This window comes from Streptopelia decaocto, assembly GCF_964273445.1.
Source record: "Streptopelia decaocto genome assembly, chromosome: 3".
Classification (NCBI taxonomy): Eukaryota; Metazoa; Chordata; class Aves; order Columbiformes; family Columbidae; genus Streptopelia; species Streptopelia decaocto.
The window spans coordinates 90,094,350-90,117,576 of record NC_138656.1 but is presented as its reverse complement, the minus strand read 5'-3'; the positions used below and the strand labels follow the sequence as shown (position 1 = coordinate 90,117,576).

Genomic DNA, 23,227 nt, shown 5'->3' with positions numbered 1-23,227 from the left:
ATCAGCTTTGAAATTAAAATCATGCATTTTATCGCATAAATATGAAAAGTTGGCTCCTAGGACAAGCTCTTAACGTGTGGTAAATCAGATCTTATCAGTACGTGACATTCCTTCCATGGTTTGTCAGGAGGCCCTGATTAATCTCTGGCTCCAGCTGCAGGGGGGAGAGCTTGCTCTCCTCACCAGAACAGCATGCTTGCTGTAGGCTGCTGCTTGAGAATTCCACTCCAAAAGAGATTTACAACTAGGTAAAGCATGTTTTAGTCAGCTTTTTTGAACTTCCATGTTCAGTGATGGATTGTTCTTGCATATGCACACGTGAAAGCACACAGTGCTGAATTTTACCCTGAAATATTAGTCTGCAATTTACTTAACATTTTTTTTCACCAGTGTTTCAGTTTCTTTTGCAACTCACTATTGTTTGCTCATGTTTAGGTGAACTCTGATTTTTACCTAATGCTGTCTCTAACTTGAATCTAATGTTCTTATCCAACATCCCTCTTCATCAGTTCCAACTATTAATTGCTGCAAATGCTCTTTTGCCCTGAGACTCCTGAGAGGGGACATCTTTACTCTGTCTATACAGCTATGGTTTTGGCTTGTCAATAAGTACTGATTTTTTAGAAGGTGAGGGAGAGTAACCTGAAGAACATTTTTAAATGGAAGACTGAAAATTACAGTGGTTAGGTAGTCTTTGTAGAGAGTAGAAGTATTTTTGCACCATCCCTAAAGTGAATGTGCTTAATTTTGAGCTCTTTCCTACCTTTAACTAGATTATTGTCTTCATGTGAATGATTTCACTTGTTTTTAAGAAATTGTTGTATCTTGAGTAGATTCTTTAGCAAAGAATGGTTAGATTTAGGTAATACTCAAGTTTATAAATCTGCCTCATTCTTTGTTGATTGCCACCTAAATGGGCAATTGCTATAAAAGCTTGTGTATCCAAGACTTTGAGGTCTTCAAAGAAACATTGCTGGAACAAAAACCATCTGGAGTTGCCAATGTGGACAAGGCTGCGTTACTTGCTTTGGTGTTTCTGTATCGCAGTTGCCGCGATTTTGTCGGTGAGCTTTGAAACTCCAAAAGCAAGCTCTTATCAGCTGAGACACACTGGACTCCCTCGTCACATGCTCTGTGAATTCACTCATGGAGGGTTTATACAGACTTGGCATGTACAGCCCTACAGCTGATGTGTAACCGTGATCACCTGAACAGCAACTGCTCCCAGAAAAGCTGTTCTCTTGAAAAATGCTTAGAAGCTTATAATGAGTCAATATTTTTATTTAATGAGAAATATTAATTGGAGGGATACATCCTTTAACTGGGTTGCTGCTTTGGGAAGCGTGACTGCTTTTTGGCTAGCGGTGCTAACTGTGCTCGTGTGTACCCTTCGCAGATGAACCAGCAAATGGCTGGGATGAACCTCAGCAGCTCCAGCACGGCCATGGGCTTTGGGCAGCCCCCCAGCACAGCAGCGGGCTGGACGGGCAGCTCCTCTGGTCAGACGCTCAGCACACAGCTGTGGAAATGAAAGCTGCAATAGGAGCCTCGCCCAGAACAGCCACCCAACATTCCTTGTGCAAATGCATTTACTTTCGCTGTTCCTTCCATGTACATATTCTTTTTCTTTTTCCCCAGCTGTTCAGATTAAGAATATAACTGACTGACCGTGTTGTGGTCTATATTGATTTAAATTTGATGTAGTGAAAAGCAGATCCAGAATACATTTATACATCATTGGCAGCGTTTTCATACAATGCATATGATTTCATAGACCATATATTTAAGAAGCTGCTTAACCACGTACTGATTTTTTTCCCTCAAAATTCTAGATCAAATGTTTTCATATAAGGGATGTAGCTATCATGTTAGTAATATCCAAAAATATGAACCCTGATTCCCACAAATTACCCAGTAATCCTGTAGAAGGTACTGTATGAACAAATGTTTAATCATATATAAATAAATGTAAATGTATCACTGTTTTCTAGTGTATCAAACAAATTTTGTTTCATCATACATTTCACTGTGACGTTATTATGGTGTGCATAACCGGGAATATGGTTATCGAAAGAAAGATAAACCTGGATGTTGCTGTAGTTCTACAAATCAATAGTTTATTCTTTTAAAAATGAGCATTTGATCCATTTGAGTTTCCTGTGATAAAGTATCCGATGTGGCTCACGAGGCACGTACACAGTATTAATGCTGAAAACTAGTGGCACAATATGTATACCAGGTAACTCAGTGCGAACAGATATATTTTTCCTTGCAGAGATATCCAGGTTTATGACAGTGATTGTGTTTACATTTTATGGTGCCTCGTAATGATGAAATGTTATTTCCCTATATTAAAAGGATAAATCCATGAATGATTGTGGGTTTTTATTTCATTATTGTATGACCTATTTGACCACTATTTCTTCAAGAAGTCTATTTTTAATGAACGAAAACATGTTCAGTTTGGAGGATCCATTTATGCGAATATTTAGATCAACCGTTCCTGATTTAAAAGCAGTTTATAAATACACCATTAAGCTGGATAAATACAAAAAGTATATACATAAATGATGATTTTTGAAGATACTCCATTGCAGCCATGTTTCTCTTGATTGTTTTTACTATGTGGAAACAGCTTTAAAACAAAGGTAAGTGTCAGTTTATTAAAACAGGAGGTCAGAAATGCATGCAAACAAGTTAGAACAAAGCACACCCACTTGATTTGCTTATTAGAGTGTCTGACAACTTTCTTTTGTTTCCACAGAAGTCCAGCAGATGCCTATGGAAAGGCCTGGTGCAGAAGCAGACTATTTCACTGGCTGAACTTGAATGCCTTTGGACACATCCATCGTACTGTCCTTCCTCTGGAGCTGTGTTTCCACATCATACCTCAATATTGACTGTGTCCAGATGGTATTTTGGCTCATTAGCTAGATTAACTTTTTCTGTTCGTGTGTGCCAAACAAGAACCTATAAAACAACATTTGTGTTAGTACAGTCACCTACAGAGCTGACAGGAAGGTGTTTTAGTGAGTGTGGAATCAGTACCTTCGTGCAGTTGTTTGCTTTGGGTTCCAGTTCCTCCACTGTTGTTATCTGTTTCAGAAAATCAGATTCTTGCATTCCTGGTTGAGAACCACGACGCTTGAATACGGCTTTTGGATGTGACAGAATCACCTGAAGACTCACAGCAAATCCTTGGAGAGAGGGGGGAAAATGTTAAGAAAAACCTTTAGGCTTCACATTTTTGTGCAGGTTACACTTAAACCTAGAAATCTCCCATGTTCTTTTTAAAAAGGTGTAAATTTGATTGTATGGATAGGCAGTATTTGGTAGGCTTGTAGATCCTGCATGGTTTTGTTTTGCCCTGAAGAGGCAATCACATTTTTTTAATTGCACCATATTTTCAACATAGTTTAATCCATTTCCCATCATGTAGAGAATATATGCTTTTTTGCCTGAAAAATCAGGTATTGCCAAGATCTCAGACTGTCCTTCCTTTCTACTTCTAATTAAGAAATAAAACTGAATTTTAAGTAAAATAAAATGTATGAAATTTATACTGTACAAACACTTCGAGGCTCAAAGGTGAAAGTCAGAAAAAAGGTTACAGTGTGTTTAGACATAACAACTGCAGTCTTTAGAGATTTTCAGCCTTTAGAGAGTTTTGATATTATTGTTGATGAAAGACAAGTCATATTAATGTTTTGCCTTGTACACGATGTAGTTATTGTGGGCCCGTGAACCATTTTCATCAGCGGTGGCTGCAGGACACGCTGCAGCTGCTCCGTGCACGGTGCCTCTGTCTCTACAACGCATTCCTCTGGTAACATGTATTGGGTCCCTCAAAGGGAGGTCACAAACTCTGAAATCACTAGTTTGTTCAAACCCGCCCTCTCTGAAGCAGCTCGCGTTAATCTCCAATTTGCCATTATTTAGAGAACTCTCCGGTTTTCACTCAGCAAGGCTCAGTCGCATATGTGCGTCTTTTAAGTATGACTCAAAACTTGACTGATACACTTGTAAAGAAAAATGACATTTCTAACTCCTTGCGTCCAATTGCCAAGCCTGTCACAGAAATCCTTTTTTCATCAGTTCCAAGTGGCTCCAGCTGTCCCTTTCTAACAGCAGCACTCACAGTATTTTTTGTAGTTTTGACATCTGTTCTGGAAAACTTCAAGAACATTTATTTCTAAAGCTAGTATTAAAAATTTCTCGTTTTTAAATTTGTATAACTTTCTCTAACGGAACATAAATCTTTATACTAGAATTATCTTGCTACTGTGTTTTCCTTGAAAGTATCTGTGGTTTTTGTGGAACAAATGAGGAAGTAATTACTGCATCACATGTAAAGAAGACACACTGAAACCACTTTCACCTTAACTATTGTGCTCTTATTTGTAGCAAAGCACAGGAAGGCACCAGGAAATAACTTTTTTTTTTTTTTAATAAAGATTTGGACACTGCACCTGAAGACTATGGGTTGAATGTAAATTGAGGTTCCCAGTTCACTGACAGACACAGCTGAAGAAAACATGTTTAACTTTAAACATTCTATCCTGCTTAAGATAAAGGTGTCTAGATGGAAAGGGCTTATCCACACCTTGCAAAGCGCTCTAGTGAGTAGAAGACCTGCAGGAGGTGTGCGCTTGACCTCACTCTGTGCGCAGCGTGAAGCTCTGCAGCTCCTGCTCCACAGGCTGCGCCACCCACCAGCAGCAATGCTGGGATCCCGCTGTTCTCTGCTGCAGCGGCTGGGCTTAGGCTGGGCTTATGCAGGCGGGTCCAGGGTAAAAGACTGCAGTTTGGACTCTTCTTCCCAGGTAGGGGTTTGCCTTCAGCAGCCTGCAGGCCTTGCTGCTTCCTCCACGAGAGCACAAGGTGGGCTCGGTCCCAGCGCTGCCCATGGCCAAGTGTGAGCGCTTGTGAGGAGCCGAGGGTGAGCGTTCAAACCCCTCAGCCAGAGCCAATTGCGGTGCGCACAGCCCCTTCTGCACCCTGAAAGGTGCCCGCAGCCGCATCGCTGATGAGCAAGTCGGCCTGGTTCACTTCAGTACAACTGGTAAGGGTTTTTTTCTGAATTCAAACAAACAATATAAATTTTTGGTGCAACTGGGTTTCAGGGTGCTTGATATTTTGAGCACAAAAAAATGTTCACTTTGCAAGGGAAAGTATTGTTGGAGCCTTCATCAGTTGTATGAGCTGTGTTTCTTTTAAAAAAGATTTTAAGTGTAATTTTTAAGGCTTAAGCTGGTCATCCATGGAGAAGAAAATGAAATAAACACTAAAATCAGTGTAGTGTCCTAGTTTTTAGAGTGGAGAAGGAATCCATTTTAAGCAGAAGAGGCGTATTTTTACTGCGCATCTTTGTGTGTCTCAGCTTGGCTCCCTGGCCCCATAGCCTAGACTTACTCATATGTTCATTTCTGCTGGGTTCTCTTTGTACAACACTTGCTCCTCTGCTGAGGAAACTGGATCCAGTTCTGAGGATGGATTTCTTCTGTGCACGATCTCCAGCTGTGCCGTGCCCCCTGCCTGTAACCTGCCCTTGCAAACCACCATTTTAGGGTGCTATCAAAAATCCACCATGTTTTCAGGCATCAAATAAGAGTCAAATTATTAAACGGAGTGTTCAAGGACATGGACTACTGTGCACTGACTGGCCTGAGGTCTGTTTCCTTCATCAGTGGTCATGTAGTCTCTGTTTCTTAAAAAAATCCAATAAATAAAGCAGCAACTTGAAACGATTAAATAATTCAAGGAGATTTCTCTCCTGGCTCTGTAGTTCCTCATCTCTACTTTAGAACTGCTTTAATCCCGCATGTGACATTTTGTATTTATGTAGATAAGAATTCAGATGAATTTGAGGAAAAAACATTTTCTAGTAAGAACGTGCAGCTGACTTTTTATCATGGATCGTTTTGGCATCAAAAAGAGAAGAGATGGCCCAGGTTTTGACCAGACTGGCACTGGTCATTTACCTCAGTAGATAACGATCCGGTGGTAATAGGTGAAAAACCACTGTTACTTTGAATTGTATCCCCAAACGGGGCTTAATCTGGGATTACTGTCTCTAGTATAGCACAACAGAACAGTGCTACGTGCATACAATTCTTTTACTTGATTGTTTTTCCTACATGGTCATATTGGGCTTAAGTTCATGTGAAATGCCACAGGACAATTTCATAGCTGGAGTGTGAAGAGGTGTTTAGGGGTTTTTTTTTTGTGCTTAATGCAAGGCTGTAAATTAAATATAATTGGCTGAAGAGCCACCTACATAAGAATTAATTTGTTGGAGAATGAGATAGCTGGGAGACATGGCAAAGATTACATCTGTGCCTCTTTCAATCAAAGTTGTTTCTGTTAATTCACACCTTGACTTGTGTTAGATCAATGGCTTCTGTTAAAAGGAAAAACCATTCTTCTTCATCCCATTAAACTGAGCCAGTCTTTAAAGATTTTGTTGCCATGATTAATGCCTTTGCTTCCTGAATGCTGTAGACAGGGCAGTAGCTGAAGGCAAGCTAGAGACTGAGAGTGTTTATCATTTCCAGATCGTGCAAATGCTACTGCTCAGTGCTGATGTTGGAACGGATACACTGGTTTCCACACAGTTCAAGGTACCACCTTTAGCTTATTGAACATGCTGTGGCTTGGGGTCTGCTGCTTTCAAGTTGTCTTCTCCCTGTGACCTGTTACTTTGGTTCCAATAAGGCAGAGAGGCTCAACCAGGAGTTTTGATAGTTCACAATAAAGGCATCTGCTAACAGTTAATTCACCACGAAAGAGGCTCTCGTTTTTAACTCAACATTTACAATAGTTGTTACCCTTTAATAAAGGGGTGGTTTAGGTTTTGGTTGGTTTTTTTTTGTGAGTGTGGTGTCTGCCATAGCCACTCAAACTTTTTGGTTTGTACTTGTGACTTCCAGCACTGGCTCTTTCAGATTCAGACAAATATGCCATGTTTTGCAGTGTCATTAATAGACTACCTTTTTTTCTCAGGGAACCATAAGGAAGATGAAATGTACTCAAGATCTCACAACTACAGCAAAATCCAAATAAAAAGGTGGCTGCTCAGGCCCTAGCAGAGGAACTGAGGGCACAGCAGATGAGCTTTGAACCTCAGTTCCAAAATCTGCTTCCCCAGTGATTCACAGGCATGGATTCATCTCTGACTCAAGTAGCTCCTGGAGTGCTACTGTAAGGTACATGACTGTTTTCCTTTAATGATCTTGACATTAAGAGAATCATGATGTAACTCGTTCTCATGGGTGGCCAAAACCACCTAATTCTCTCTTGCTTTTCTTCCCGGAGGGTAAGGAATTCTGTGTCAAACTTAAAACCCACCTACAGTTAAAACTGAAGCAGAACTTAAAATTAACTCCAGAACAAATTCATACGGTGTGTTGGTTGGCAGACAAGAAGCAACACAGGAAACACCTACTCTGCCTTCTGAATGTAATTTAGCATTAGAGAACAGCAGCACCAACCACAAACTTCTCAAAACAAATAACCCATGTTTGCTGATCTAATGTTATTGCCCTGTGTGAGTGCATTTCAAAGAAGAATCTAGGAAAGCTGACCAGCAAGGGACTTTGAGCTGATCCCAATGAAATTAGCAGGACCTGTCTCCACCTGCAGTAGATTTGAATTTGGCCCTGTATTTTGAAGTCTAGAATAAGTTCATGTGCTTAAAAGCAAGGATGCTCTTCCTCTGAACAGCTACAAGTTAAATCAGTGGTCCCAAACCTTTTAAATGGTCATTCCTTTCACACCGAGCCTCAGGATCGAATTCTTGTGAAAATCACTACAAAAAGATAGTTCTGTAAAACAAAGAACCTCCTTACCAGTGCCTTGGGAATCAGAACATTAATTATAAACAGCTGAGCAGTTTAATGTATGCACCTATGTTTTTCATGGCAATATTTTCCAAAGAGATCCTTGATCTTCTCTATGTGCAACTTAGGCATAAGCTAAGTTGCTTGTATATTTGGTGCCAGCAGGAGGAACACCAGTAATATACTACAGCATGGACCTGGGTTTGTCAGCAAGCCCTGCAAGTCCCCGTGGGTCTGTTGGGGATTTGGTGTGGACAAGGGTGGAAAACTGCGTGTTAACACCTCATCCTGCACCTGTTCAAACACCTATGCACTACTGGATTTACCGGTCCTGTGTTGTTTTTCTGTGCCCTTCCACCATATTCCTGAGGGGAATGAAGATGCAAACTTAATTTTTTACCAGCCAACACAGCATTCATTTCTCTCCTCGCTGAAATTAAAAATGCAATTTAATTTCTTCGGTTATTTTTTAAAACTAACAAAGGTTCTCACACAAAGTAGTAACTAACTCCTTGTTGTGGATCCGCAATCACTTCCTACACTCTCGTATCTTTGTCTCGACAACCCTCTCTCTCCCGTGACTTCAGTAAAAGCACGAGCAGGTAACGCTCCCCATGGAGCTGCTTTTCCCTCACCCCAGTGTTTCAGCCAGCGACTGCCAAGTGTCAACAATAACTTAAGAGCTTTCCATGTGTCTCTTCATGCTGGCGTTAGTCCCTTGGCCCTTGTTGTGTAATGGCTTTTTGCCTGCTGCTAATGAATTATGGACCATGCCGTCGCCTTTATAATGCCCTTAAGTAACCACTTCTACAGCGTAGTATCAATATGTATCTATAAATCCACAGGCAGAGAGTGTTAAAAAGCACAGCTGCAGTCCTCAACAGGCTGCAGGGGTTTAGGGATTGACATATCTAGCTCTCCCTTTCTTCTTCCTGGACATTCAAATATTTATTTTTATGCTAAGCGATGGTATTGAAATGCTTCTACACAGCAGAAAAATTCACCCATTAATGTTTCTGTCTTTGAGGTGTTAACAACTATTAGTTCTCTTTTGCTCTTTTTAACTAATTGTACTGTAAGTACTGTACATATTTTTCATCAAACATTTCAATCCACATAAAAATATTCTACTGAGAAGAGAAGGCACTGTCTGTCTCCCTCTCCCAAATCGTAAGGGTATCAGAAAACAGCTGGCTATTTCTACCTGCTCTTGCCCTTGTATTCCTAGTGTCCCCATTCCCTCTCCTTCCTGAATACAGAAGATGCTTAAGTGCAAATATCGTATCATTTGCTGGGAAACCAGCTGCTACTACATCAAAACTCAGACTTCTACACACAGGTGACCCAAGTGGCAGTTCTGAATATGTACAAAAGATTGTCTAAGCGTGGACTGACAGCAAGACAGAGCTACGTGGTGTGCTAACTTCACAGCAGAAGATTGATTAAATCCATTCTGAAATTTTTCTGCCTTCATCTACTAGTCCATGGCTGTCAGCAATTTCTCCCCTAAGCCCAGTGTTTCAAACTATATCCATCTACAGTTACCACTGTCATTCCAAATAACCAATAAAAAATGAATAATTTCATCATAAAATAGCATTTTATGATATGAGGTCTAAGAAGGGTCTGTATTTATACCACCTGGCACAGACTGATGACACAATGAAAGGCACGAGCTCCTTGCAAAAATTAACTGGATGGATTAATTTACAATTAACTTGTTTCAGACAAACAATTTATACAACATAAAAGCCAAGTTGCCTCATAAAATTAAAAACAACTGAAAGTAAGTTTGGAGATTGCCAAGAAGCAGCTTAATTAGATGAGCCGTGCAAGCTAAGACTTCCAGGATATTCAGTGCTGAAGGGCTCCGTAACAGCAGCTGCACTTCAGAAGTTTCAGGAGCTGCTTACGCTGAGACACCTGCTTCTGTCCCATCATAAAAAAAAGTAAGAACGGTTACGAGAAAAGTTTGTGTATCACGAAAGGTGGTGCTTACCTGCCATGTCGATGGCAAAGGGCCTGTCAGCTCTCCACCCTGTGTACCAGCCCACGACTTTGCCGTTTTCCACGACTGGGCGCTCATACCGTCGTCCTCCGACCAGCCCCACGGGCCACACAGACACCTTGCGGGTCGTGCGCATCTGCAAGAGGCAGCAGACACGGCGTGACTGCACGGGGGGCTTCCCAGAGGGATCGTTTGTTAAGTGCTGGTGGAAACCCCATCTAGAATATTGTAAGACCCCATCTAGAATATTGTGTCCAGTTCTGGGCCCCTCAGTTCAAGAAGGACAGGGAACTGCTGGAGAGGGTCCAGCGTAGGGCAACGAAGATGATTAAGGAGAGGTATGAAGAAAGGCTGAGGGAGCTGGGTCTCTCTAGTTTGGAGAAGAGGAGACTGAGGGGTGACCTCATTAATGTTTATAAATATATAAAGGGTGAGTGCCACGAGGATGGAGCCAGGCTCTTCTCGGTGGCAAACAATGATAGGACAAGGGGTGATGGGTTCCACTTAAATTTGAGAAGAAACTTCTTCTCAGTGAGGGTAACAGAGCACTGGAACAGGCTGCCCAAGGGGGTTGTGGACTCTCCTTCCCTGGAGACATTCAAAACCCGCCTGGACATGCTCCTGTGCGACCTCACCTAGGCGTTCCTGCTCTGGCAGGGGGATTGGACTAGATGACCTTTTGAGGTCCCTTCCAATCCCAAACATACTGTGAAACTGTGAAAGCCTGCACAGTCATCATCAAGACCAGGTATTTAACAGCAGCTCCAGCTTACAGACTTCAGCCCAACAGAGGAAGCATTTGAAAGCTGCATGTGCCCACTTATTTTCTGTGAAACCTCTCTCTACTTCAATTCTACTGAAAATATCCTTTTCATATTATTTCCTATAACAACAATTCTAAAAGCCATGAAAAAGCAGTATTTGTTGTCTTGTTTGTTTGGGTTTTCAAAGGTGTAGTAGATGATTGTTTTTATCTGCAAGACTATAGCATTCTTGCAGTAGACTTATTTCTATAGATTGCTCAGGTATTGTACAAGCCCAGCGAGAGAGAATATTATAATAAGGATGATTAATAAACGCACACTTCATTAAGTACAATTAGTTTGAGACTGGCAACAAATACACTGACTACAGGAAATTGTGACACACAACTCTTGCCCTACCTGCAACGTACCAGATTTGTACAACAGATGGAGCTCACGTCTATTAAAGGCTCACCAAAAAAGATTAAGTTTGGGCTTAGCCTTTCCAGCTTGTACATGTTCTCTCAAAAAGCTCTTACAAGTTTCCGAGAAGCACAGAAAGCAGGTTGGGCATGGCACTTCTGCTGGTTTGCCATCAGCAACAGGAGTTTTTCCCAATGGTGTAAAGGTAACTAAATGTAATTCTGGAAACACGGTCCTTATCTAACCTATCTATAGGAGTCTACAGAAAGTAAAAAAATTACTCTTTCTGTAGCACAAAGCGTGAATGACTGGGAGTCGGTGAATTCAATTCATTGGTTAGTAGACTATTTTCTTCAGTAAAAAGGAGATAACATGACACGAACCTGATGTGCTGCCCCCCATGGGAAAATCCCTGGCAGTCTGGTGTGAGAACTGGAGAAGATAAGCACAGACATGGCAACTTGCACAATTTGACCACGCCGATTCAAAAGCCACCGTTTTAACTACTGTGCTTCAATATGGTCCTCTTTAAGCAAGTATTAAACTATTTCAGTGGAACGTGGGCTTAATTTGATCAATTTTTAAAACAATCTCTTGTCTTCTGTTGTAGCTGAGGCCTATTCCTTAGGGAAAGGTTATCCCTTTCTCCTTCCAAGCACTCCTCTTAGCAAAAACAAACACAGTTTTACATATTTGTAACTGCAGTCCCCTATCAATAGATGTTCAAGTAAAAGACAACCTTGGTTAAATATTAAACAGTTCCCTCTCTTTCTGCCAAGGTGAAAGACTTATCATGCATATCATCTAGACTCCCAGGAGATGCACCAGAAAAAACAGACCTCTCATCACTCTGGTTCACATTTCTAAGCTAGAAACATCAGCAGATTCTTAGGAGAAGTCTCACACAGTGAAGCCATAGAAGACACATTTAAAAATCCACAAATAAGTCTGTATACACAGAAGAGGCATGCACCTTCTCTCGCTCCAGTTCTTTGTGTAACTTTGAAATTGTTTAGCAAAATTTTCTCAGTTCCACCCTAATAACTGGTGCAGCAGGTCAGGCCATTTCACTCGGTAGCAGCAGCCCATACTGCAGAAGAACAGGGTATGTATGCAGTTGGCAACAGAGGAATTTGTGATAAGGATTCTATCCAAATCATTGACTATTTAACTGCCAGTGAGAGACTGCCATGAATCTCTCTACAGGTTGTTGTTAAATGTGTTTGTCTGTAACTGTTCTCCCTGCTTAGGATTAGTTTTCCAATCTCTCCCACTCCTTCCTTTAGGAAATGCAGAGTTAGCAATTAGCTATTTGGATGGGGAAGTCAGTCAAACCTTCTCATGAAGAGCTTTTTAGCTCTCATTTTGATGATACATCCATTTCACAAAATTTTCTAACAGTGTATTTAAACTAACATCCAAACACATCAGACATGGACAAAAGGCACCATCCTATTGGGCCTGTCTACACAGGCAAGTCTCCAATAGGTTTGCAATGGCATGATCAAGCCACATGCACCCAGACACCAGTATTAACCCCAGGAGGAACACAGATGCCCACTAAGTTCTTTGTGTTGCCCTTAACACCTTCTGGAGGGTACGGATACCTGAACAAATTACTAGTGTACTGACTGACAGCATCGTAGCTGCCCTGTGCCAGCTGCCTGTACCCAGGGCCAACACAAACTGCTGCAGAAGGACAGACACGCTCCGGACACAGGAGCCAGGTGAGCCCACAACCCGCCTTTCTCACCGTAAACATCTGGGCAGCTGTGCTGCAAAATGAGCCTCCTCACCCACACTGATTTTCATTAATACTTACCACACACCATGTGTAGGAAGAATCTTGTCAATGAAAAGTATCTTACTGACCTCCTGAAAGCAGCCCGAAATGAACCAAGGTGTTCTAATTATTACAGTCTTGGGTCCATCTCAGCGCCTGTGAGTTAAGTCAGTAAAGCCACCACACACCAGAAGGAAATAAATAAACCTTTACAGATCTCTTTATTTTGTCCTTGGGTTACTTTCTTTATTCTCACAGGTTACATTTTGGAGAATGAAATAAGCAGGTGTCAAGAATACAGCAATCCCTTTAAGTAAAAACTGAAAGAGCACATCTAGACCGGTATTTATGCTAATTCTGAAATACCTCACAGCCTCAAGATATGCTAGGCAGATGAAAGTAGGAATATTTCTTTTAATCTTCTGAGAACAGTATTACTGCAGTTAATATACTGATGTGCTAAGGCTGTATTTATATATGATGGGGAGAAAGCTATTATTTGGATTAAAAGGCCAACTTGCATCTGGAATTTGATGCTGCTAATCACTGGGACACAAAAAGGTGATTCAAAAACATGTTAATTCTGAACAGCTTTATTGCTGTGGGTTAAACAACTGCCAAAATCCTATAACTTGGAAACAGCTTCCTAAATTACTCTTCTATCATCTGTCATTTTCAGGTGCAATATAGCACATGCTGTCTTAATACTCATCGTTTTAAGTTCTAGTCGCTTAAATGAATGGTATTCATCTCACTGACACTTAGCTCTGTAAGTCAGGCATCTGGCCTGTCCTAGTGAGACTTCTGTAGTTAATGAACAGAGGTAGGAACCTACTGATGTGATTCATCCTGCCTGGCTTAGAGAGCTATCTTAAGGTAGAACGGATCTCCCCCTGGAAATGCTTTTGTCCTCTATTTACTTTTTGATTATTTGGAAGAGGGTCTTGGCCACAGGAGGAGAGTGATGTGCTGGACTCTCTAAGATGGTAAAACAAAGCCAAACAAAGCAGGGTGGGGGGCAACAATCAGGAAGGAACAGGCAAGGAAATGGCGGGACAGAGGAGTACCAACAGACCAAAGAAATCCCAGTGAGGTGATGGGCTTATAACAGTAAACACCAAAGTAATAGAGGAATCACGAAAGAATAACATGTGAAAATGCAGGAAAATGTAGCTGAGCACTAGAAGATAGTTGTAAAAGCATTGCCAAAAATAGCATCTCATTAGTTAATCAAGAAAAGCTGCTTAATGGGATGCGCCAGACTGATGGATAGGGAAGATACCAAGCCAGTAACAAAATATAAAAGCCCAAGGGGAATGAAGGCAAGTGACAGACAGAAGGAAACGTGGCCATGCTTCCTACAGTGAAAAGGCTTCCAGGCTGGAACCACCATCCTACTGTTTTTGCAGCCTGACGTTGATGTGTTTCTATTTGGGATTCAAAGCTCTCAACAACTGCAAACCTGGCTACTGCATGTAGAAAGCTTTTCTTCTTCCCTTGTTCTCTCTTTCAACCCCTGTGTAATTTGTGATCTGTACTGGTCAGGCTACAGGTTATTGTCCAGGTTCGCCCTCCCCCTTCCAGTGAGACTCAGATTTATACACAAAACTCCACATTACCATTACCAAAGACAGGATCTAGAGCTGCTTCACTACAACTCGTCCAGAGGGGAAAATGTTATGGGTTAAAGGACAAGCACAGCCAGGTTCCCTGCCAGTTCTCAGGCATCCTGCATTACTCACAGGTCATTTAAAGTCAAATTTTGCTTCAACAAACCTTACGTGACTGCACTACAGGACAGGAGGATAGCTCGGCTGCAACGATGCTGTGCCTGTTTACTTAGGTGTTAAATGGAGCGTCTGCCACCACTTACTATCACTTCAAAGGAGGTACCGAGTCATACAAAATCTGTGCCAGGGAGTTTTGGGGCTCAGGGACTGTGATGCTTACGGGATAGTAACTTCAAAAAGCAAGTTTGTTGTCAGCAAACTTACTGTAAAGGGTATCTCTCCATGAGAAAACTTGTAGAAAGGGTCTACAGATAAAAAGTCAGTCCTTGATCTACCTTGCTCCACAACTCTTATGGGTGATCTGGTTTAGTTCTTCACTCTCCTCACTACTAGAAAGCTTTTTTTCCAAACATCTGATTTAAACACCCTCTGCAGATTCATACCCAATCTACACTTCAGAGAGAGGACAGATTAATCCCCCCTTCTCTCAAGCAACATTTTACATATTGGATACAATGACTAATGCTTCTAAATTACACCACCATCCTCGGGCACAAATGTCAATATTGCTTCCCTACAGGAGAAAACTGTACTATATTTAACTAAAGCTGCTAGGAGCCAGTTTCTCCAGATTGGGAAGACTTCCAAAACATTTGCTATTCATGTTTCCTTTTGGCCCTTCCACATACTCATTATTTTTCTCATCCTACTTTCTGTTATTCTGCTAGGTGGTGCGCACTGTACCTCTGAAGAGCTGCTGACCACTCTGTAATTTATTTCATAGTAACAGCATCAGTTTCACAAGGAAGAACAATGCTGTCAAAGTGCTGAAACAGACAGTGCTCGGGACTTTGCAAAGTCCCCCACTTGGATAAATCTGTTTCAATTTGCCCCCCTCCTCCCCTTATTTTTTGGTTACTGTTTCATCTCATTTTTAAGATCCTTCACTGTTTCCTCTACCAGTCTTCCTAATCCAGCCTCTTTAGCACAGGTATTACACGTCTATGTGCAAGGGGAATGTCAGCATGCATTTAAAATCTGTCATGTATTCTTAAATCATTTATATACTAGAAAGGTATTTAATGCACTGCTAACTCATATTTAGATCTTTTATTATGAAGAAAATAACTAATGACAGCCAGCTAATACTTAACTCTGTCTAGGCTACCAAATGTTATTTTTAAGACTATAGCAAAAATTTCATTTTTCCAACCAGCTCCAAGAGATCTCCATGTTTTCACAGATAAACAGATTCACTTTTATTACTTTGAAATCTTTTGCATAAATATATCCATTAAAATATACACAGAAGTTAGCTTAATGCAGTGTATAAAGATTAGGACAGTTATGTAAAAGTTATCAAAGGAGCACTAAGCCTTCCCTAGTCAAAGTTGGAATAAATACTAAATATTTACTTATTCTGTAATGTCTTTTCTGAGTTGCTCTCACAATATTTTACAAAGATGATCATGGGAAAACTGAAGCCTGTGTGACATGCAATGCCTGCAAGTATTTTTGTTCCATTTTTAATAATAAGGATTGGGGAGGGGGGGATGGACTACAAACTATTAACAGCCATTAGAATATCTGCTACCTTCATTCATACCTTCTGGGAGAGTGAAGGACAGGGGCGTAAGAAAATGTTTTCAGCCTGATTCATTCACACAATTTGCCCTCTGCTCTACAGTGCCATGACAAAAATTACCAGAGTTGGACAGCCCCAACTTTCAATGAGAAGCTCACATCCATAAGCCAAGACAAAATGTTTCATATTTTCCCCCCTGTTCTTCATGAATGTTTGCTCCCACCTGGCTGATTTGAAGATGATCCTACCTGGGCAATTTAGGCCACTACATAAGCAACAGCATACTTTCAAAATATCAGGGATTTTTTGTTTAATTTGATGTTTAACTTACTCCTGCAAAGAGCAATCTAGCTGACTGTCCTCTTCAGTGATCACTCTTACCTCTCTGTGGCTCCATGAACCTTGAGTTACCTGCAAAGACTACATCAGCTTCAGGAGAAGGGGTTGACCTCTCTCTCCTCCCACCTGCCTCCCAGCTTCAGCCATCATAGTTGGGGCATTCTGGTCCCCAACTCAGTGGGCAACAGGGCTAACTACTAAGCTATTAAATAAAAGGTTTAGATGTTTGTTTTTTTTTTCCTTAGAAATGCCAGCGCTGTGATTTACTTCAAGCTCCGTGCTGCAAGGCTGTATTCAGATTTAACCTTACAGCATGGGTTCCCCTAAGGAGGCCCAGCCTGCGAATCCTCAGCTCATCCTCGGACAAGGCAGTGGAACATGCCACACGCGCCTGCTTGAGGCACCCAGCAAGCGTTGCTAAGAAATTTTAGGCATCAATGACTAAAGGACATGGCGTGGCAGTAAGGGAGATCATAATTTTAGATATGAGCATTTTAATTTCACAGAATCACAGAATGGTTGGGGTTGGAAGGGCCCTCTGGAGATCATCTAGTCCAACCCACCTGCTAAAGCAGGTTCATCTAGAGCAGATCACACAGGAATGTGTCCAGGCGGGTTTTGAATGTCTCCAGAGAAGGAGACACCACAACCTCTCTGGGCAGCCTGTTTCAGTGCTCTGGCACCCTCAAAGTAAATTTTTTCCTCATATTCAGATGGAACCTCCTGTGCTTCAGTCTGTGCCTGTTGCTCATCATGCTATCTTTGGGCACTACTAAAAGGAGTCTGATCCCATCTTCTTGACACCCACCCTTGAGATATTTATAAACATTGATGAGATCCCCTCTCAGCCTTCTCTTTCTAGTGTGAACAGACTCAGTTCTCTCAGTCAATCCACATAAGAAAGGTGCTCCAGACCCATAATCATCTTTGTAGCCCACTGCTGGGCTCTTCCAGGAATTTCTTATCCTTCTTAAACTGGCGAAGCCCAGAACTGGACGCAGTACTCCAGGTTTTTCACATACATCTCAGTTCAGGTGTCTGAGCAAAACATAAGCAAAGGTGACAGATAGAACCCAGGCAGGAATCTCTAAAAATCCACACATTTCTCAATGCAGCAAGCTCACGCAAGCAGAAGACCTTTATCCTGGTCTCTGTGCTCCTGAGACAGCTCACACCTCACCCTCAAAGGTTTCAGAGGAGTCTGCACAATCAACAACAGTAGACGGGATCTCCAACACTAATTTCACCAACTTGCATACATGACCATTCATGGACCAAAGATGAAGTGGCCTTTGGCCAACTACTCAAAATACAGAAAGGGCAGAGAGAAAATGACTGAGATGTAGAAATATGCGAAGGATGTAAAGAGTTAAGGGAAGTGGAACTTAGCTATGTCTATCTTCAGTTTCCAGCACTTAGGCTAATCTTGTTTTTAAAATCCTTCTGTGAAGGTGGAGTGCCAGCTTTATCTAAGGTTTTCTTTCTGGAAGTCTGAAAGTATAGAACTGGCAGTTGCTAGGCATCAGTCACAATACTACAATAACTTGCATTCAGGAGTAAGATGGAGCACAAACACAAGAGAAACTATAACAGAGTCACTACAAAAAGAACAGCTTATAGTAAAAAATAGAAGTTACGATGATTCATGTAGAAACATCTGCAAGGCATATAAAACACAGTGGCTGGGATTTCAGGCCTCTCAGCGGCCTTGTTATCTATGCAGGCTGATGTTCAACTGATAAAAGATATTTTCAAAAAGTGGACTGTTGTTTTTGAAGGAGAGGTGCAGATGGACACCTCCAGGTGAACAGATAATACCTGAGCAGAAAACAATATAAAATTGGTTGATATCTGGATCCCAAAATAGTAAGTAACAAAACACAATATGCCAGAGCCACCAGCATTAAAGCATGATTTTTTCACCTGTCCACCATTATATTCTCAAGCAGTAAGAGCTGCAAATAACTAAAAGGTCACACATCCACTCCTGGAAATATTTCATCATTGCTTCAGCTCCATTTAGTACTTTAAAGAACTTCACAATCACTGAACCAATTGGTCCTTTCCCTGAAGCCTTTCCAGGGAAGGTGAGCCTTTCCTAACAAAATGCTCAGCTGAGCCAATGCTGAGTACACTGTAGCAGCAGAAAGACAAACCAGGCTCCCCATCTTATTCTACAAACAGCTAAACCTGCCCAGACCCTGCACAGTTTGACTGTAAGGACATAGCTTTGCCAATCAAAAACTATGCTATACATCCACATACCATCCTATGCCTTAGGGAAAAAAAAAAAAATAAGGACAATTATAAACAGCACCAGAGGGTTCCAGATTTAGTCCAGATGGTGACATTTTCCAGCAAAACACTACAGTAAGCTGTTTGAGTTGTTTCCTGATTTCCATGAAATACATTTTGCCCAGGTCTGTTGGGCCCAGCTCACTCCATATCAATTATAAGGTACTCATTCCTGTAAGTGCCAGACAGAAGTACTTTGGACAGAGATTAGAATTTCCCCATCAAAAGCTCTCAGAAGTATCCCATGGCACCTCATGTCAAAGCCCACTCCTTTTTGATCATGCCCTCACGGTCTATACTCACGGTAAAGGCTTTGCTGATTTTGCTTTGTTAAAAAGGCTCTGTCTTCTTCTAAGGGCACTGGGGAAACCCACAGCAAAGGAGCTGCCTTAAACATAATCCTTCACTGATGTGCAGCTCCCTGGCACGCCTTCTGCTCCCTAGGACTGCTTTCTCCACATCTGGGTGAGACGCACCCCTAACACCAATGCTTCTTTCATACTGGTTTTATGGTTCTAACTAGCACTGGGTGTCCTCACCCCAAGCCCTCCCTGCTGTTACTGAAACCAACTTTGACTCGGCAGAAAGCCACTACAAAGAAGACACACCTACTATTTTACAAACCCACAAATGTGCATAACTGCTTGTAGGCAGATGCTGGCAGACATTGCTGCTGGCAGTTCGGGACCCACATGCCCCTGGAGCTCATGTCAGTGACATGCTGAAGGTCACCCAGCCAGCACAGGATGGTTTTAGGACCAGAACTGAGGGCTCCTGTCTTGTCCCTCTGCATGTACACTACCCTCCCCAGTGAGCAGACTACAGTTTATCAGACCTCCCTTGGGATTATGCGACTGCAGCTCTGGACAATTGTTCCTGGCAGGGTAACAAACTGAAAAAAACTCCCTCTCAGCTGTTGTTACTGACACTTTCCTGACACGAATTACTACCACATTTCATCTGTGCGCAACACATTCTGAAGTTGTTCTCTTCATGCTTGGAGAAGATGAGCATGTTTTACCCTCATAAATCAATCAATTCCTGAAGGAGAGATCAGGATTTACTACAGAGCTGTCAAGTCAGAATCCATAAAGACAGAAGTTTGGGGTTTTTTTTTAACAAGAAAAAAAATAAATAAATAAAAACAACCAACCAAAAAACCCAACAAACTCAAGCAGTGCCTCGACTGAAAACAAGACTACAGGCTCTCTCCACACACAACCTCCCACTCCTTGTAAAAGCACATCCCGTTGGCAAAGTCTACCAAAGGACTTGGGTTAACTTTGCCAGGCCAGTGAGGCATTCCCCGTGCTGCTACCAGTGCCGACCCAGACCCTGTGCACACAGCGCTGGTGACCCCAGAACCAGCCACGGGAACCTGCACTCGTAACAGAAGCAAAAGCTGTTTCTTAGCTCCTGTAACAGAGCTTTCCAACCACCACTTTTCACAGGGAAAACTCACTCATGCATATGTTTGCCTGTGAACACTGGGCTCAGAACAAACACTTCTTCCCCAGCAGCTGAACCCTGGTCAAAGAGAAGCCTTAGGACTGCGGAGCTGCACACCCAGGATTTCCGTTCTTGTTAGCAAAAGGAAACACAGACTGCCTGTTGTGCTTGCAATTTTCAAGGTTAATCCATCAGAGAGATTTAAACCCTTGCTTTCCTGCATTTCCTAGCTGATTAGAAAGGTAATTTGTACCTCTTTTATTTCATCGTTCACAGCAATTAGAAGAATAATACGGGAAATTATAAAAGAATAAATCAGACTCAACTCCCTTCCAGTGACTCAAGGGATACACCTGCCAGTGCTGTTCCTTTAGCTTGCCCTAAATGTTTGTTCTTCAAAAAAAACAAGTCGATTCGTCTCCAAATATCTTTTGTCCCACACCACTCATACTGGCAAAGTGTATTTTCTGTATCGATTTACAGACTCCCTTAAATTGAACCAAATTAGCTTTATATCCCCCAACAGGGGTGGACACTCCCATCACATCAAACATCGGTAGGTGGAATTAGTCTGCATTGTAATGCACTAAGCACAGCCCTGAGATTTTAAGAAAATCAATTACAACAAAGGTTTAGCCTCCAGGCAAAGGTCTTCAAATTAGCGGCTTCAATGCTGAATGCCAAACAGGCAAAGGAAGTGGAGCATCCCTGCTGTGGAACAGGGACCCTGCACCTGCCCAGCCTGGAAATGGAAAGGGATGCATTACGAATCTAAACACAGACGAACATAAGCATTTCTAAAACAAGTTGCTCTGGAGAATTTCACGTGCTCCACATTTCTGCGTACCATGCGCATTTTAACCTACTGGCTGTAAAGCATCCGAGGAAGCACAGTGCTTCCAAACTGCAGAATATGGGCGCGCACCACTGAGTACTGCACTGTCTGCCAACAGAAGTCGTGGACCACAATTTGTTTGAAGCCCTGTACGTTCCCTACCCGCTGCCAATCTACTCTTCCGTTTCCCTCCCTCGTCTCTCTGCCAAGGTTACTCTTCCAGCTGTCACAGAAGATGTACACGACCTTTCTTCTGGTGTTTTACGCCCACTTATTAAAACATCACTTCTTCCTGCCAGAGGGAACCCCGAAGGCAAGCTGGACACCCTCTCTCCCAAGTATTTGCCAATTCCCACCGAAAAGGAGCAAAGTGTTTCACCAAGGGGCTGCAATAAAGACAAAAACCCCACGTCTCTTCACAAAAGAGACTCCTGAAAGGGTGTTTAGTGATTATACAAACGATTTGCTGCTTTTAAGAGTGAAAGGCTTCAAAAAGACTGGGCAACTCCACGTGAAGGAGACAGCTCTGGGTGAATTATTCCCGCCAAGAAAAAACTGTGAAGGATGGCGGCTCTTGATGCAAGCTTGCCCGACAGGGACAGAGAGGCAGTCTGAAAAAAAAATAAACATCAAAGAGCGCTTTTCATCCCAGTTTTAACAAAAACACAGGGTCCCTTATACAAACCCTAAATTTGGCCTCGCTCAGCAGGAAAACGAGAAAACAGCAGCAAAAAGTTGAGGGAAGCGTGGAAAGGAGGGACGAGAAGCTGTTACCATCGAGAGAGGGGGTGGTCGCACACAGGCAGCGCCGGGGAGCCGGGGTGAAGGGCGGGCAGCGGAGCGGGGCTGGCTCAGCCGTGCCCGGGGTTTGGGTGAGGGGCTGCCAGAGCGGGGACGGGCACAGCCCGCGCAGCGAGGCGGGACGGGCAGCGACGGGCGTCCGAGGGGAGCCGGGACCGGCGCGCCCCCCGCCCCGCACGCACCTCCTGGAAGAGCTCCAGACTGTAGGTGTTGTCGTCGTCGGCGAAGAAGAGCACCCCGGGCTGGGGGGGCGGCAGGTGCTGGTGCCGCTGCCGCAGCCAGGCCAGGCCGGCGTTGCGCTGCTCGGTGGCGCGGGGCAGCCCCGGCCGCTTGTAGCGGCGCGGCGTGGGGACGTGCAGGTGCGTGCAGGGCAGGCCGGCGCCCGCCACGAAGCGGCTCACCAGCTCGCTGCGCGCCGCCGCGTCCTCCACCAGGATCCAGTGCAGCCGCGACACCTGCCGGAACGTGTTGGCCAGGCGGGTGAGCTCGGCCTTCTGCACCGGGCGGCTGTAGGTGGGCGTGATGGCATAGATGGTGGGCAGCGCCGCCTCGGGCCGCCGCTGGGGGGGCGCCCGCGCCGCCGCCGGCCGGGCCCCCCCGCTACCGCCCCCGCTGCCGCCCCCGCCGCGGGGAGCCAGGGCGGGCAGGGGCGCCCGGCTGCTGTCGATGTCCAGCACGATGATGACGATGAGCACCCAGGGCAGCAGCAGGAGGAAGCGGCTGAAGAGCAGGGACTTCATCCTGCCCCCGGCGCCCTCCCGCCGCGCCGCCCCTCAGCGCCGCCCCATGGACGGGCGCGGCGGCGCTCAGCGCATGGCCTCGGGCAGCGGCGGGGCTGCCCCTTCCCCCGCCCGCGCTCCTCCGCGGGGCGGCTGGCGTTCCGTCCTGCGGGCACGGGGACCGCCCAAGGGTCGGGTCGGGTCGGGTCGGGGCGCCCCGCGGCAGCCCAGCAGGGCACGTGCCCGGCCCCGCTCCCGCCTCTACTCCGCAAGCGGCCGCCTCCCCTCGTCCTCCTCTTCCTTCTCCCTCAGCATCGCCGCGCTGGGCCGGGGGCGCCGCGCCGTCGCGGCCGGGGCTCGGCGGGGGGCTCTGGGGAAACGCTCCTGCTCCTCCGCTTCCCCGGGCGGCTCTGGCGGTGCGCGGGGGCGGGGAGGGGAGGGCGGGCGGGGAGGCAGGAGGGAGGGTCCCCGCGGGCGGGGGCCGAGGGGGCTCGCGCCCCGCCCCGCTCCGGCTGCCGCCCCCGGGTGCCGCGGGAAGGGGGCGGCCCGCGGAGCTCCGCGCTCGGCGCCCTCGGGGGGCGGCGAAGGGCCCGGCTGGCGGCGGCGTGGGCTCCTTTCCCTCCGCGGTGCGGCCGGCACCGCGGCGGGGCCAACTTCGGCCGGCGGTCGGGACGCCTTC

The 23,227-nt window shown here is 44.3% G+C and overlaps 2 protein-coding genes across 5 annotated transcripts in view; one reads left to right on the top strand and one right to left on the bottom strand.

Annotated features, from left to right (window-relative positions):
- The window catches only part of SMAP1 (small ArfGAP 1), a 92,832-nt gene extending 90,464 nt beyond the window's left edge, over window positions 1-2,368 (top strand). For all 4 annotated transcript variants that reach the window (XM_082047412.1, XM_082047411.1, XM_082047410.1 and 1 more), the window contains one exon: window positions 1,397-2,368. In XM_082047412.1, coding sequence (XP_081903538.1) covers window positions 1,397-1,531 — 135 coding nt within the window. In that variant the 3' untranslated portion in view covers window positions 1,532-2,368. The remainder of the gene's footprint in view (window positions 1-1,396) is intronic.
- On the bottom strand, window positions 2,098-22,569 carry B3GAT2 (beta-1,3-glucuronyltransferase 2; the record flags this gene model as incomplete). The annotated part of the gene is made up of 4 exons (XM_082047413.1): window positions 2,098-2,970; window positions 3,049-3,197; window positions 9,838-9,982; window positions 22,012-22,569. The coding sequence occupies 4 exons, from the start codon at window positions 22,567-22,569 to the stop codon at window positions 2,884-2,886; spliced, it is 939 nt and encodes a 312-aa protein (XP_081903539.1). The 3' UTR covers window positions 2,098-2,883.
- Between the last annotated feature and the right edge of the window lie 658 nt (window positions 22,570-23,227).